At 26.5% G+C, this 18,142-nt stretch overlaps 3 protein-coding genes across 3 annotated transcripts; all 3 read right to left on the bottom strand.

The window, feature by feature from the left end:
- Positions 1–2,097: 2,097 nt before the first annotated feature.
- On the bottom strand, positions 2,098–5,666 carry OCT59_014973 (uncharacterized protein; the record flags this gene model as incomplete). The annotated part of the gene is made up of 5 exons (XM_025327213.2): positions 2,098–4,605; positions 4,699–4,944; positions 5,017–5,067; positions 5,153–5,221; positions 5,357–5,666. 5 exons carry the CDS (start codon positions 5,664–5,666, stop codon positions 2,342–2,344), a joined length of 2,940 nt encoding a protein of 979 aa, XP_025172388.1. The 3' UTR covers positions 2,098–2,341.
- An 8,789-nt stretch (positions 5,667–14,455) lies between these two features.
- OCT59_014974 (uncharacterized protein) lies at positions 14,456–15,331 on the bottom strand (the record flags this gene model as incomplete). Its single annotated transcript, XM_066139682.1, has 4 exons — positions 14,456–14,761; positions 14,831–15,063; positions 15,127–15,143; positions 15,327–15,331. 4 exons carry the CDS (start codon positions 15,329–15,331, stop codon positions 14,456–14,458), a joined length of 561 nt encoding a protein of 186 aa, XP_066002535.1.
- A 1,452-nt stretch (positions 15,332–16,783) lies between these two features.
- OCT59_014975 (uncharacterized protein) lies at positions 16,784–17,664 on the bottom strand (the record flags this gene model as incomplete). The annotated part of the gene is made up of 3 exons (XM_066139683.1): positions 16,784–16,793; positions 16,869–17,139; positions 17,250–17,664. The coding sequence occupies 3 exons, from the start codon at positions 17,662–17,664 to the stop codon at positions 16,784–16,786; spliced, it is 696 nt and encodes a 231-aa protein (XP_066002536.1).
- Between the last annotated feature and the right edge of the window lie 478 nt (positions 17,665–18,142).

The following is an 18,142-nucleotide window of genomic DNA, read 5'->3' on the forward strand; positions in this document are numbered from 1 at the left end:
TAATATAGTTTTGGCAGAATTTCACTTTTCGGTAAAACGCCATCTTGCCTAAACCCCTAGGTTTCAGCAAGCAACCTTACATATGACCAGGTGATTTTCACCCAGGGTGAACGTTAAAATTACCTATTTTAAAATTATGTTATTAAATAAGCAATAATAAATCTCACATAAGAAAAAATTTTTATATGTTGGCTAAGCAAATTCAAAACCTACATTTATATATATTGTTCAGGATTCTACTGACACGTGGTAATTCGCTTAGTCTTTGTTCTTTTAACTTTTGATTTTTCTAAAAAAATTCTAATGTTAATTATTTTGTAGCTGTAAAATTGCACAAACTACTTTTTGAGTGAATATTTAAATTATGTGCACGATAAGATTTATCAAGTTTAACCTCTTTATTACACACACATCGTACAGTTATTTCATTAATAACTTCCAAAAAATGTGTGTTTTTTTAATTTTTTGTAACATTCCAATTCGTCACAATTTTTAAAGATAATGTCATCAAGTGTATAGACTATTTTAGGCTTTTTTATTACTAGTTTGTTTGCAGTACATTTTTTATGTTATTTTTTAGACTTTCCCATATTTGTTTTATTTACATATAATTTTGTAAACAATTTACAATTTTGCGCGTAAATAAAATAACATTTAAATAAACGCGCTAGATAATCTTACCTTATTAATTGTATAAACATTTGAAATTTTACCTTATAAATAAATGTAACATCTTTAAAGAATATATAGATTTTACCTTATTAATTATAAGTTACATTTTAAAAAAATGCGTCCATTTTACCATATATTATCAGTTACATAAAAAAAATTTACCACAAAATTTCAGTTACATTTTTTAATGTTTAGTGAATTTACCTTATAAATTCAACCAGTTTTTTTTTATTTTTCTAAGTAATTTTTACTTTAGGCTTGTGGGTGACCTCCGTTAGAAGTAAGCGGTCCTATTTTACTCTTAAATCAAAATTTGATCACAATGTACCAAAATAATTAGTAATTTTTACATTCTTATAATTATATAAATTAATTATCCAAACTTGATTTTAAATAAATATAATAAGTAATTAAATAGTAATTTATTTTTGATCACAAATCAAAAATGCATACTAAATAATGTAATGCGTCAAATACTTTTTTTTAAAAAAAAGTCAATTTATTTCAATTTTATATTTTCAAAATTATAAATTTATAATATCATCTATTATTAAACTTTCAGATATTGAAAAAATATAATGCAGAAGATTTTGCAGATATTGCAGAAATAGTTAATAAAGATAAGGTAAATAATGTGTGAAATAAGACAATATTTCATTTTTTCTAATAAATAAAATCAAATAGGATAGAGATAATATTAATGAAGATAAAAATAAAGATGATGAAAATGATAAAACAGTTGCTTTCTTTACTTTTAAACTATAAATTCTAAAAATAATCTATACAACTGTTCCTATAGAATACCCAGAAACCTTACTGAAGGAGTTGCAACAATATACAATGTTACTGGTTAAAAGAATCACATAAATGTGATCTGTTTTTAAACTTATAATTTGGATTTTATTTGAAGTATATTAGTTGATGTTATAATCTATGAAATGCATCATAATTCATGGACTTTAAGTTACTATTTTCTTTTAAACTACAATAAACTGATTTATAACTCATGCATTTCTACTGGTAGTAATGTAAGTGATTGAGTAATTCAATTAATATTTTACCAGAATTTGGCAATTTATAAATCTCTTAATTTTTCAGAAAATTTTTTATTACTTGTTGCAAATTTGCAATGTTTTCATCAATTAAATTTTTGTCTATCATGGTATTCTTTTTACATTACTATAAATTCTTAAAATAGGTCCATTATTTAATTTCTATTTTCTAGTATTTTTAAAATAAATCTAATCAATTCCTAATGTATTTATTGGCAAAATGGTATATTTATAATTCCAATGATAGAAAGTTCTTTTATTAGATCTAATTTTCTTTAAGATATCTACTATTACTTATTGTTCTACTATCCTTTTCATATTTAATAGAATTATTCATTTATATTTATATCACATTTCATAATATATACATGCAATTTATCACTGTTTTATTTGTTTATAAAATTTAACATAACAATACATAAGAATTTAATTACATAATAATTGATTAATAAATAATTGTTATTGGATATGTCCTATGTAAGCACTGGACATTTTTCATATATGTTATTGATCACTTTATAATAGTGATACATAAAAATAATCACTTTATTATAAAATAATCAATAATTTACATGAAAAAGATCTCAGTAACTTACGTCAGACATATTCAATAACAATTATTCAATTTCTTCTTTCTCTTGATTTTCTTCTTCCTCTTTGTATTTTTCATATCTGAGAGGATGCATGATTTTCAATTCATTATCATCCCAATTATCACCTTCTTCATTATTGACTATCCATTCAGAATCAAATGGCGAAACATAAGAAGTTAACATATCCCTAAGAATATCTGCAATATTATCTTCAATTTTGTAATGTGTAAGACCAAAAGTTACCCAATACAAATTTTTAGTTTCTAAGTTACCACTACGGGTAGATCTACTAGAATGAGACTCTTGATAGTGTTGTTTATATCCGAGTTGCCAATATAAACATAAACATGGTTCAGTATGATTTTTTAAGTCAGTACCCTCAAATACATAATCACAATTTAACATTGATTGGGCTGAGGCAGGATATTTTTGGTCAGTTTTTGAAGTTGAAATATTTTTTATTTGAATAATAATAACACTATATTTTTCGCCAGTTTTCATGCGGACAGGAATACAAATATCTGCACCAGGATGATTTCGTTTCATAATGAAAGCGCATCTTCTTTTATAAAAATTTTCCAAATCTTTCCTTTCCGGTACATAACTAACTGCATTAAAATGCGTAAATGCTACAGATCCATCAATAAAATCATCTGAAAAGTTCGTCAAATCTGGGGTAGAATCTTCATGATAAAGTTCTGTAAGAAAATCTTTAACACTGTTTACTGATCCTTTTTTTTTTAAATTATGAGCCACAACAGCAAGGATAATCCGACTAACAATTTCTCCTCGAGGTCCAGGTTCCACAAGTCCCTTTTTGAGAGAAGAATTAAACTGCTTTAATATTTCTGGCAACGTTGAATCTGACATGAATTCAAGTGCAACTTCTGATAGTAAGGGCTCAGAAGGATAAGCAATAATTAACCGTTCTCTATCTTCTGATAAAGCAAGACAAGTGGCCATATGCGAAGCGACAAGTTCTGAGGTCAATCTAGACTGTGGCGACATGTCAATTCCTATTACAGATGATAGAATTGCCAAGCTAGAGATTTCCTGCTGACTTTCTTTAAACGAATTCGCTCCACCAAGCAGTTTTCGACTAAGAAGATTTTTGAGCTTACCAATAGCTTGAGTATTGTCTTTGCAACTTTGCAAGTATGAAAAGTATAAAGGACGACCAAACTTAGCCAAATTAAAGTACTCATTATGCTCATTATACTCATTATCATCGGATTTAAGAATATCCATTGTAGTTAGACGAAAGTATGGATAAAATAATTTAAGAGGTAAGTTTGAATCATCTCGGCCTGATGGATCCGCCGATTTTGGAGGTGCAAAATTTGATATCCTACTTAATGTATCCAAAAACATGACAAAAAGCCCATTCCACGTTATATGCCTCAATGCCCTGCGAAAAAATCTAAACAATGAAATTTTCTTGTAATTATCTTGTGATAAAAGGGTCCTAGCTTCATCAATACAAAAAAGAAGGTGAACATCATCTGTATTGTCATCACTTATAAGGTTATTTGAAGAATTTATAGCATCAAAACTTATATTTCTCCAAGTTTCTGATTTTTTTTGAATATCGGTCCATATTCTCTCACAGAATGATGCATCCATCTGGTTATTCCATAACTCTTCAGAGGTACTATTCTTTAATTCCTCTTTGAAACATAGTATAGCATTCTGTAAAACATAAAGAAACTTCCATTCCTCCTCTTCTTTTAAATCTCCAAGAACTCGTTCAAACAGGTCTGCACCAACACTGGTACGTGGAGGATATCCTGTGCTTCTTGGATCTCGGAGGCAAATATAAATTGTAGGGATTGTCTTAGCTGTTTCCTTAATCAAACGTGACTTTCCGTATCCGGAACTTTGGAATATCGTACTATATGGAACATAATTATTTATGTTTCTTTTCCAGGCCTTGTGCTTCTCGTTTAAGTAATTCATAAAATTTTTTTTCATTCCATGAGGGTCTTTAAATTGATAACTAAAGGCTTCTTCAAGGGTGATCCTGTGTGTTTCAAATCCAGTATCTATAACACCTGGCTTAGATAAAATAATTTTGAGACAGCCGCCAGATTTTTGTGCGAACTTTATATGTTGTTCACTCAATTGATAATAATCATCTCCCAGGACAGTACAATCAACAATTAATGGTTTAAGCGACGGTATACTATTTATAAACTTAATAATTTCCTCGGGTGATCCCGTGCGTGGAGCATTTTCAAAGTAAAATTCTTTATTGTCAGCTGTTACCACCATTTTCATAGTTTCGACCTCTTTACATTTTTTCAAAAATAAGAAAAAAATACTTGAGTAAAGTCAAACAACATGCAAACTGATATTCTAATTTGTTAACATATAATGCTTACCTTTAATTACAATCTCTAATGCTTCGTCTATTTGATTGTATAATCCGGTAATAAAAATATCCCCCTTCAAATTTGTCTCTCCCTTGTAAATGATAATACGATTTTTTGGTACATCTAATTCAAGTTTATCTTTGATTACTTCCTTCAGATCGTCTACAATATATATATCATTCAAATGTGTTGGTGAAAAGGAAATAGCTTGATCTTCACCGCGCATACGGACCCATATTCTTGGAGGTGCTTGAACTACGTTGCAGTTAAAAGAATGTAAGCAATACTTTTAAATACGAACAAATACGAATGATTATAAATAATTACCTGATTCTGTTGATGAGCTAACTGACCATGACCCCGGTGAACGTATTGTTCCTAGTATGACAAAAGATGCATTTGATAAACAAAGCTCAAGCATTAGATAAATAGTAAAGTACATAAATTAACGAATGAGATATACCTTGAGCCATCTGCAAATTAGCTATTTGCTCCTCTAGCTCTCGTATCTTTTCGTCTGCTGCCTTTGAATCTAATATAAAAGACGTAATATTCAGAATTATGCCAGATTCTCAAACTGGCCAACCAATAAATGGACAAACGACGTTTTGTTGTGTTTCTATTCTGTCATGACACATCAAAAATACAAAATGGAAACAAGACATACCCAGAAGTGTCACTATAATTGGATTATACGTCTTTATACCAAATTTTTCAACCAAATGCTTAAAGCTACTATTTAATTGATTTCGAAAATAATCATCGTTCAGAGTAATAAATGCAGAATCAGGTTCAGCTTGTTTTACTCGTAGAATGAGAGAATCAGCAGGTTCAGAAAGTCCTGAATTTTGCTTGATTGCTTGACAGAGGCTAGTAAAATCAGAACCTGGTAACTGTCTGAGTGAGGATGGGTGGCGATCTTCGAATTTATACCAGATTGTATGTTTCTTTAGTATAATTGGCGATTTAGTTGACATTTTGTTGAAAAAAATATTTTATTTTATTTTATTTTATTTGTATTTTCTGCTTATTTTATGTAAGTTATAGATAAAGCGGGTCCAGATTATCTTAGTTGTACTAGTTGTACATCACACATAAAAGGATCTAATTACAAATGATGACGCCTATATATTAAAATATACCGTAGTTTCCTTTGTTTGCTATTTATAACCGGGGATCCTTAACATGTACCCCGGGTATAGATTAGCCAGAACTCTTTACATGAATTTTTAACAAATTTTATTAAAAAAAATCAATGTACAAATAATCATAAAGTATAAAAGAAATTTAATCAATTCAAAAATTTTTTTCTATATCTTGTGTAATGGATAAACTACTTAGTAAATTTTTTTAATGAGCTTACTATAAAATTTTTTGGAAAAAATAAGGTTATCTCAGCTTCTATTGATTCAATTAAAATGAAACAAATTTTATTTTATTCTACAACAAATTCTAAGATTTTTTTATTATTTTTTAAAATATAATTTATTATTAAAAATTTTTTTTTCTTATAATTAAAGTCAAAAAAATACAACTCTATTCAATTTTTGATTAGATTATTTAGACCAGAAAAAAATAATGAACATGTATTAGTTATTTACTAATCTAGTAGTACGATACTGTATATAAATTATACATGGCCTGGTAATTCCCTATTTTCGTATAAATACGTAATTCGTAATCCTGGTAATTAATTACCAGATTTTTTGAAAAATACGTAAATACGTAATTATTTATGTCATACGTAATTAACGTAAATATTATTGGCTGATCATGGATCATGTGCTTTTTTATACAAAGTCATATCAGCATTTTATTGTTTTTGCATTTTTATATATATAAATGCTGGAACTATCAGTTTCAGCATTTTTTTGCATTATACAAGTCAAACCGCTGGAACTATCAGTTTTGGCATTTTTTTTTGCATCTTTATAAGTAAAAATGCTGGAACCATCAGTTTTGGCATTTTTTTTGCATTTTACAAGTAAAAACACTGGAACCATCAGTTTTGGCATTTTTTTTGCATTTCTACTAGTAAAAACGCCAGAACTAATGGTTCTGGCATTTTTTTTGCATTTTATAAGCAAAAATGCCAAAACCATCAGTTTTAGCATTTTTTTGCATTTTTACTAGTAAAAACGCCAGAACCATCAGTTTCGGCATTTTTTTTCATTTTTACTAGTAAAAATGCCAGAACTATCAGTTTCGGCATTTTTTTTCATTTTTACTAGTAAAAATACTGGAACTATCAGTTTTAGCATTTTTTTTACATTTCTACTAGTAAAAATGCTGGAACCATCAGTTTCGGCATTTTTTTGCATTTCTACTAGTAAAAATGCCAGAACTGATGGTTCTAACGTTTTTTTGCATTTTACAAGCAAAAATGCCAGAACTATCAGTTTCGGCGTTTTTTTTTGCATTTTTACTAGTAAAAATGCCAGAACTATCAGTTTCGGCATTTTTTTTGCATTTTTATCTAGTAAAATGCCAGAACCATCAGTTTCAGCATTTTTTTCATTTTTACTAGTAAAACGCCGAAAACCATCAGTTTCAGCATTTTTTTGCATTTTTACTAGTAAAAACGCTGAAACCATCAGTTTTAGCATTTTTTTTTCATTTTTACTAGTAAAATACCAGAACTATCAGTTTTGGCGGTTTTTTTCATTTCTACAAGTGAAAATGCCAGAACCATCAGTTTTGGCGATTTTCTTTTCATTTTTATATGTAAAACTGCCAGAACTATCAGTTTTGGCGATTTTCTTTTTATTTTTACATGTAAAACTGCCGAACTATCAGTTTTGGCATTTTTTCTCGCATCATGTGATTAATTACCAATAGTATTTACGGTAATTACGTTAAACGTAATTATTTACAGGTACTTTTAACTAATTACGAAGATATTAATAATTACAATTAATGTAATAATTTACGTTATACATAATTAATTACGAATTACGTAATTATTTACGTATTTCAAATTACGAATTACGTAATTATTTATGTATTTCGAATTACGAATTACGTTTTTGGCTGAAGATTTACCAGGCCATTTATATACTAAACTAGATCAGTAAATAACTTTTTTATAATTCTAGATATACTAATTGGTCTGCCAGTTTATAACTGGCAGAAAAAATCTTAAATACCAATTAGTAGCCAGGTGATAAAATTAGTCATTATATATCAATTTAAGATGAATACAAAATTAATTGATCAATTTAATTGTAATTAATCAATTCAGTTTAGAATTGAACAAAACTATAGGACCTGTTTGGCTATTTAATTCTGGTTTTTTAATTGAAAATCTATTAATTAGTTTTAACATATAATCAAAATCAAAATTGAGTATTTTATTTTTTCATATAATAAAATATTTTTCTTTTTTTATAAAATAGAAAATAAAAGATATTATAAAAGTATAGTAAACTTTTTGAGAATATATATTAAAACTTTACTAGACATCAAATATATTAAAGAAAAGTGATCAAAATAATATTATACTTTTATTGTTTTAAAAATTTGGGTTATTAATTAGATCATAATTTTAATTATTAATTCAAAACCTGATCAAAATTTCAAATAATCAGAATTGAACAGATCTATAATAGGTTAGTTTATAATTGTTTAATCAAGATTTTTTCAGTTATTTTTAGTTAAGTTACATTAATTTTATAATCAAAGTTCAATTTTAAGTTATAAATATTAAATAACTAATAGTTTTGTTTATTTTTGTTAGTATTTAACTAAAATAACCTATATTTTTGATAATGTATATTTAATTATTTTACAAATAAAATTTATAATTAAATAAATATTCTATTTAATTAATTATAAATTGGAGTAAAATAGAAATTTATCTATAAGTTTCTAAAGGTTTTAATTAGTTTTGCTTATTTCATATAATAATTTTTAATGAATCAAATATTGGAATAAATTAGAGCTTCCGTTTGAAATTAGGACATTCAAATATTCAGTTGTAAATCATAGTTAAATCTATATTTAAAACTGAAATATTAAAATTTGAATCTATAAATAGATTCAAATATGTCATCAAATTCGAATATTATCTGATATTTGAATGTCATGTAAAATTCAAATGTTTTATAAGATTTGAATCTATTCAAATTTGCCATATGATTTCATTGATTTGACGCCTATTTGTGTATAGAATAAATAAACTAATCATTGATAAAGAAAATTCTTCAATAGACAATATTTAATTAATTTTTTCTTTTGACTATAATAAATTTATTATGAAAAAAGGTCAAGAAACAGAATATAATAACAATATTGAAAGAGGACCCCGGATATCTAATATAAAGGTCATAATGGACTTTTGGCCAAAAACACCCCTTTTTGCTGAAACTCAAAAAATCGTTTTTTGTAAATATCTCAGCATCCAGTAATTCAATTTTAATGAACATTTTTTTATTTTGTAGCCCTCATTTAGCTCTACAATTTAAAAAAATGTTCATCAAAATTGGACCACTGGATGCCGAGATATTTACAAAAAACGATTTTTTGAGCCCTGAAAAATGGGCCAATCTGCCGAAAGTGTGACTTATGACCTGTTTTGGAGATATCCGGAGTCCTATTGAAAGAGTTTAAAACTAGAAAAAGTAAAAAATTAATCTTTTTAAAAAGAAATTCCAATTTACTTGATATCATGTATAAGGTTGCTGGAGAAACTAGGGGGTTTTGGCAAGTTGGCGAAATGCTGAAATAGCGAAACTTTGCTGAAACTATATAAAAGTCTTATTAAAAAATTGGCAAAACTCTAGAGAAAAGCAAAACCTGACAAAACTTATTATAAATGCCGAAATTGCTGAAACCTTGCCGAAACTATAATAAAACTATAGTAAAATCTTGAAGAAACTAATCGTAGAATTTTGGAAAGGTTTAGGCAAACAACCTTAATCATGTAATTACTTAATTTAATTTGTAACATAAAGGAAATAATATAAATATTAAATAAAATAAAGAAATAAAGACATAATTTTACTAAAAAAAATAAAGTTCGTATTTGAATATTGTATGAGATTTGAATATCATATATTAATTCAAATATCTTGTGAGATTCAAATATCATATATTAATTCAAATATCATGTAAGATTCAAATATCATATGATTAATTCAAATATTATATGATATTTGAATTATATTCGAAATTCTATCTCAAATATTTTCAAACATTCAAAATACAATTTGATTTTCAAACGGAAACTCTAAAATAAATTGAATAAAAAAATTATAAAATTATAAAATGCATTAATACCATATTACATGATATTAATTTATAGTATTATGTGAAGTTTAGAATAAGATGCATCATTTAATTAAAATTTAGTTTTTTACTAGTTTTTAACAATTCAGTTTATTAATTTGGATTTATATTATAAAACTGGTTTGCGTTTAAAGTAAATGTAACTAGAATATATATATTATTTAATAAAAATAGTTATTATTTTTATTGTAATAAGGGAATTAGGGGAATTTTTCATTTTTTTTGTTTATATTTAATTTATTAAACTTTTGTTTCTTTTTCTATTTTTCTTTAAGGGAAAGGAAGATAACAAAAAGGAAAGGGTAAAACGTAAAGGAAAGAATAAAATGAAAGGGAAAAAAGGTAAAATAAAAGGAAAAAGTAAACAAAAAGGGGAAAAGAAAACAAAAATAAAAGGAAAAAATGAAAAAGAAAAAAGGTAAAACAAAAGGGAAAAAGGTAAAACAAAAAAGAAAGGTAAAAATAAACGGGAAAGGTAAAAATGAATGGGAAAGGTGAAAATGAATGGGAAAATGAAAGGGAACAGGAAAAATAAAAGGAATATTTCAAAGGTATACTTCGAAATGTTTGTTTTTATTTTGATTTTTTTCAGCGAAACATATATTAACATTTCATTTTTTTTCTTTTTTAAGGTCAGTAATTTTTGGACATATGGAATTTAATATTTTAAAGGTATATATACTTTGCGTATATTAATATTTCATTTTTTTTTTTAGGTTGAATGTATGAAATTTAACATTTTGAAGGTATATACTTCAAAATGTTTCTTTATATTTTGATTTTTTTCAATGAAATGTTTATTAATGCTTCGTGTTTTTTCTTTTTTTTAAGTTTTCATCAGCTTCTACTTTAGCACTGGACATTTGATACATGATTGAATTAAAAGTGTGAATTATCCATAGATCATCAGATATCTGATAAATATAGATTATTGTTAAATAATAATAATTGTGCATTTATTAATAAATAATATTATAATAAATTATGTGAAATTATTAAACCAGTGTTTTAAATTGCCATGGCGTTTACATTAAATTATTTAAAATTATTACTAAATTTTACTTAATTATTCGAAATTATTGCAAAATTTTACTCAATTGTCCAAAATTATTGCAAAATTTCACTAAATTGTCTCTGAAAATGTTGCATTTATACCGTTTACATTCAATTGTCCAAAATCGGTAAAACATTTTCACTCAATTGTCCAAAATTATCCCAAATTTCACTAAATTATTGCTAACATTTACCAAAAAAATGCAAAATTCACCACAATTTTCCACAATTTGCATTATATTTGCATAACATTACTGAAAAATTCACCTAAATTTTTAACAATTTATATAACATTTAAGGTTGCTTGCTGAAACCTAGGGGTTTAGGCAAAATGGCGTTTTGCCGAAAAGCGAAATTCTGCCAAAACTATATTAAAGTTATATTAAAAAACTGGCGAAACTTTGGAGAAAGACGAAACTGCCAAAACTTATTATAAATGCTGAAACTGCTGAAACTCCGAAACTATAATAAATCTATAGTAAAATTTTGACGAAACTAATCGTAGGATTTTGAAGAAGTTTAGACAAGCAACCTTAATAACATTACTAAAAATACATTACAATTTAACATTACTAAAAATTTATCTAAATCCACCACAATTTGCATTACGTTTACATAACATTACTAAAAATTTACCTAAATTTACTATAATTTGCATTACGTTTACATAACATTACTAAAAATTTGACTAAATTTATCACAATTTGCATTACATTTACATAATATTACTAAAAATTTGACTAAATTTACCACAATTTGCATTACGTTTATATAAAATTACTAAAAATTTGCCTAAAATTTACACAATTTACATTATGTTTACATAACATTACTAAAAATTTACTTAAAATTTCCCACAATTTAATGATTATTTACAGAAAAATTTCTCTTCGCTATACTCTGAATAATAATATTACTGCGCATATTACAAAAAAATAATACATGAAAAAAATTATAAAATGTAAATACAGATTATTGTCTACTACAATTTATTCAGTATATTCTCAGTGTATTCTCTTTTACAAGATAGTCCTTTAATAATACCTTCAGTGAAAATTATACCAATAAAGCTTATATACTAATTATAGTAAACTTAGTAACGCATTATAGATGTGGTTGAAAACTACCTTATCAAAAGTGTAATTATTGTAGAAATGACATTATTTTATTTTAAATTAGTTTTAAATCAGATTTAAATCTTTAAATTAATTTTGAACTAATTTCTATTTTTTGCCATTTAGGTTATATGTATAGATATACAAGATGGTAGTCTAAAAGCGTTTCCTATTACCAGGCTTTATGACTGTGTTTGTATGATAAAAGAATTTCAAACTGCTAACTGCTACTCTTCTTTTTTCAGCATGTAGCAACTCATGAAAATTCAGCCAAATTCAACTAACCTTTCTGCAAAGGTATGTAAGCTGCACGTAGGGATTGGAATCAATCCTCAAAATAAAATCGATTTAAGAATCGATTAATCACGATTAATCGAATCTCAAGATTCGATTCTAAGATTCGATTTTCGATTTCGATTAAATCGATTCTAATCGATTCTATGCGTCATAAAAAAAAATTGATCATTATTCATAATTAAATTTGTGACGCAACAATTTTAATAGGCAAAAAATCTATTTTTTTTTTTTACAGTAATTTTGCTTATTTTATATGGGTATTGCTAAATCTCACTGCTGGCTTAATTTCGGCTGGAATTATAATTTGCCCGGAGTTAATCATGTGATCTAATAAAAACTTTAATGGGTTCCGTTTATAAGCAAATATTCTTGTGTAACTTTACTGCATAAATCATTAAATCACTTATTTCGTAATGGTTAAAAGTGGTCTAAATAACCCAAAAGTAAGTCATTTAGACCACTTTTAACCATTAATTAAAAGTCAAACTTTTTTTATTATGTTACATGATTAACTCCGGCCAAATTATAATTTCGGCCGAAATTAAGTGGTGAAAAACACCTGCAGTGAGATTTAGCAACGCCCTATTTATTTATTTTACATATAAATTAAAGTAATTTACTGTGTAATAATTAAATGAAAATAATTAATTTATATAAAATAATAAAAAATAAATTAATTAATTAAAAACTATTTTAATAAAATATTATAAATGCTAAAAAAAAAATCGAATTACTGCACCACAATAAAAGATTCGATTTTTTAATTCGATTTTTGATTAATTCGATTTTGCTAGAATCGATTCCATTCTCTAGCTGCACGTGTTATGTTTTATTAATGAGAAATATATTAATGATAATTGCTATTCACTAATTAATTCTTTAAATTGTTGAAAAGGTAACGAGCTTCTAATTTTGGTAAAATTCAATGAAAATTGAGGCGATCACTTATGACCTCTTTTCTGTGCAATGCATTTCTGAAATCTGTAATGCAAAAATTATCTTCTTGACTCTTCTCATATTACTTTCTTGACTCAGTCAAAATATGCATGATTATCTATGACAAAAATGTTCCTTTCTTGACCTAAAACGTGATTGTAATAAACAAAAAAGAAATATTTTATTTTTTATTTATATTTAACAAAAATAGCATGCAATCTGTCTTTTGCGAGTTGTGAGTATGATCAATACTTTTTTATTTCTACAATATTGATAAAATTAAAATAATTTTATTTTATTTACAAAAGATAGCTGATAAAAAGATTACATTTAAGAGAAATACATTAATTAGGTAATAAATACTAGCATAAAACTAAATATTAAAATAAAAAAAACAATAAATTATTTTATCATTAATCATTAGTGATAAAAAAATTTAATCTTTGTATATATCTCTTGAAAAATTATGAAAATAAGAAAAATAACAACGCGTTAATGTTTTTTTGCAGGTTAAGAAAAGAACATTTTTGTCATACATAATCATATTTTATTCAAGTCAAAAAAGTAATATGAGGAGGATCAATTTGCATCTGTGATGCAAAAGTATCGGACTTGACCCTCCTCGTGGTACTTTCTTGACCTGATCAAATATGCAGATTTATGCATAATAATAAATGTATTTTTCTTGACCTGATCAAATATGCAAGTTAATGCGTAATGATAAATAGATTTTTCTTGACTCAGTAATGTGATAAATGATACTGTGATTATTGTGATAATTTTTGTGAAAATGTGATGTTGATTACGCGAAAGTGTGCTTATGCGAAAATTTTTATTTCTCCGCAATGGGCATTATGTTACATAAATTGTATACGGTAGTAAAGTATTTCTTTAAATATTCTTATTATAAAATATGAATAAACTTGTAATATTCTTTTATTAATATGTATTTGCTAATTTTAGTTTGAAAATGAATACTGTAGCAAAAAAAAGTGTTCAATTATTAGGTTAAAATTTCTATTTTCTAATAGAAAGGTAAGAACTAAAAAGTATTGTTTATTTAGTAAATGTTAGAGCTACTAATGAAAATACATGTTATAAGTATTTGGTAATCTCGCAGAATTATTAATGTAAGTAAATTGTTTTAAGTTGTTCAGAAATAAGGGGTAACTGTAAATTAACTGTTCTTGAGAATTATTATAGGAATTATTAGGAACTGTATAAGTTGAATATATGGGTTGGAAAGAAATATTCGTATGTAAAGGAAATGTAATTGGGGTAGATAAAGGAAGACTGGTGGTAGTATTTAAATCAAAATATGGATTATATGAAGTTATATTATTATTATTTTCGTATGTGAGTGATTCCAAATTAGATTTATTTTCCTGTAATTATAAGACATCATTAAATAAATGTACTTTTTTCTGTATAATTTTAGGAAAATAAATGATTACCTTATGTGCATGAATTTGTTTTTGAGTACGTTTTGTTGTTCTTTGTTGAATTGAAAAGGATTCATTATTTTCTAAGCTACATAAAATTCGTGATGGCTTCCTTGGTTTTGCTGATGACTTTGGTGGAGCTCCAGTAGTACTAAATTTACGTTTATTATCATTTAATTCTGAATGGAAAGGATCTTTATTTAAATCTGATTGCTTATTAGTATTTGGCCAAAAGATTCTGGAACCTAAAAAAATATTAATATTAATTGAAATAATTAAATTATTGATTAAATTAATAATTATAATACCTTGTAGTTCGAATAGCCTTAAAATTTCATTATAAGCTACATCAATATCTACTTTGTAAATTAATTTATTTTTTTTTTCTGCAGAAATAATGCGCTCCTTATTTTTAAAATAAACTACTAGTTGATTTTTAACTTCTCGTGTGTACGCATAAAGATGTTAGCCGTAATTGATTGGCCGATGCCGTAATATTACAGCATACAGCATTACAGTTATGACACTTTTCGTAATACTGTAATTAGGCTGTAATACTGTAATTGGGTCGTAATGCTGTAATTAGGTCGCAATGCTATAATTAGGCTGTAATGTCGTAATTTTTAATGGCATAAAAATTTAAAATAAAAGTAATGAATTATAAAAGTAAATTACAATAGTTTATATGTCGTGTAATTTTAATTTTTAGGGGGTACATAAGACGCGTCGCGTTTTTTTTTGTATTTTGTATACGCGTTCGTAAAGATGTTAGCCGTAACTGTAATATTAAGACACAGTGTCGTATGTAATAGGTTGCAACCTATCTACATTAAAAAGCAAAAGTTGTAATGCTGTAATTAGGTTGTAATGCCATAATTAGGTCGTAATACTGTAATTAGGTCTTAATGCCGTAACTAATCCGTAATGCCGTAATTCCGAAATTACGTATGTAATTTCGGCCAGAATTATGCACTTAATTTTAGCAGAAATTAACAAATATCCTAAAAAGGAAAGTGTTGTTACACAAAATTCCAGTGTCGTTCCCACTAAAATCAATTTTTGTGGAACGGCTATCGCCAAAAAAGGAAAGATCTGCATTCCCGTTTTGGCTGAATTATGATTTTCGGCTGAAATTACATGTTTAAGTGAAATTACGTTAATTTCGGCCGGAATTATATTTCGGATTTCGGATTTCGGATTTTAGGAAATATGTGACCGTGTAATTTCAATTTTAAGGGGTAAATAATATCAATAATAATAATAATAATAATTTTTTTTTTGTAAAAAAGTTTATATGTAAATTATGCATAAAATCATCTAATTATTAAAGATATTATGCTAATTTAATATAAATTTTTTGAAAAAAACTTAATATTTCCCACCTTCCACCTCTGACCACCCACCCCTAGGGATTTTAGTTCATTATATAATTTTTTTCTTTACACGAACGCGTATACAAAATACAAAAAAAAACGTGACGCGTCTTATGTACCCCCTAAAAATTAAAATTACACGACATATAAACTATTGTAATTTACTTTTATAATTTATTACTTTTATTTTAAATTTTTATGTCATTAAAAATTACGACATTACAGCCTAATTATAGCAGGACCCCGAAATATATATGTAGAGGTCAGGTTCAGAAGTGGTCCAAAATACGCATTCTTTCAGGGCCAGAATTACGATAATTTCAGCTATTATCTAAATTAGGAAATATTATTTTGGCTGAGATTATCCATAGAAGGAATGATCTACATGATTTTTTTGACTCATTATACGCAAACTTTGACCTGACCCTTTTATGTATATTTCGGGGTCCTATTATAGCATTGCGACCTAATTACAGCATTACGACCCAATTACAGCATTACGGTCTAATTATAGTATTACAAAAAGTGTCATAACTGTAATGCTGTATGCTGTAATATTACGGCATCGGCCAATCAATTACGGCTAATATCTTTATGGATAACTAAATTTGTTAAAAAAAATTTAATTAATTATTAAATATATTATTTGTTGATTTACTTGAAAAATTAAAATTTACCGGATTGACCAAGATATATTCCAGTGTGTAAAATTTTTTCCTATTGTTTTCATTATATGAAACCAACAGAGTATTGAACCACGTAGTAAATTTTGTATAGCAATTTTTGACGGTCGATGTTTATTAATCATTACGAATGGATTCCATAATTGTGTATTTGCATATTTACTTATTCTTTCAAATCCATTTTCAGATGGTAAATCTTGGTAATACCATTCATGATTACATCCTTTATGATCACAAGGAATGTTTTGTTTAATTGTTTGAATAGCTAATCAAATGATCCAGTTGTTTTCTTTATTAGACCTGTATATAAATAAATAAATTAATTAATTAATATTAATTATAACAACTTTAAATAAAATTGTATTTCATACTAACCAAAAGCTAATGGTGTAGCATATCCTGCATTATTTTCAATTACCATTGTCAAAACCAGAGCATGATCATTATTAAGATCATATTTGCCATCTAGACCAATACAGAAATTCCCAAATTTTTTACCATTTTTTAACCATAAATCATTTGATAAAGTTAATTGATAATAGTGATCTGGATGATCTTCTGGTGCTAATGGATTCAGCTGCTGGTAATAAAACACATAGCCTTTTACTTTGAGAATTTCTGTTACTAAGTAGTGAAGAATAGTCCATGAACCAGAATTTTCTTTTAATCGTCTATCATCTCTTTTAATAAAACTCCCTAGTTTAATATTATTACAAACTTCGCGTTGTTCATTTAAAGTTTCTTTTAATATTTCTTCATTTTCACAATTATAAGGTGCAAGTAATTTCATTTTAATTTCTTTAGTTGTTTTGCAATCAGATCTTCTACTTAAAATAATTTTATCCTGTATCTCTCTTGTAAGATTGATTTTAGAAATACTTGGAGTATAAGAATTTAGTACATTTCACAGGTCGAAAAGTGAAAAATCAGGCATCAATCAGTCACCAATCAGTCACCAATCAGGTAGCTGATTGGTGACCGATTGGTGACTGATTGGCATTTTCGCCAAATACCGTTGAGATCCCCCAATTCCCTCTGTCATCAATTTACAGAGTTGCCACATCGAACGGGCATTCCCATGGTCGAACGAACAAATAATCGAACGAACGAACAATTAAACGAACAAGCAAATAATCAACGTCATAATTAACAAACAACATAATCAACGAACAACGTACAACAACATTCTTGGTTCACGACATAAATAGCGTTAGTAATATAAAACATTAAACGATATAAAATAAATTTTACTTCTCTAAATTTTCCCC

The sequence above is a fragment of the Rhizophagus irregularis genome, chromosome 23 (assembly GCF_026210795.1).
Source record: "Rhizophagus irregularis chromosome 23, complete sequence".
Classification (NCBI taxonomy): Eukaryota; Fungi; Glomeromycota; class Glomeromycetes; order Glomerales; family Glomeraceae; genus Rhizophagus; species Rhizophagus irregularis.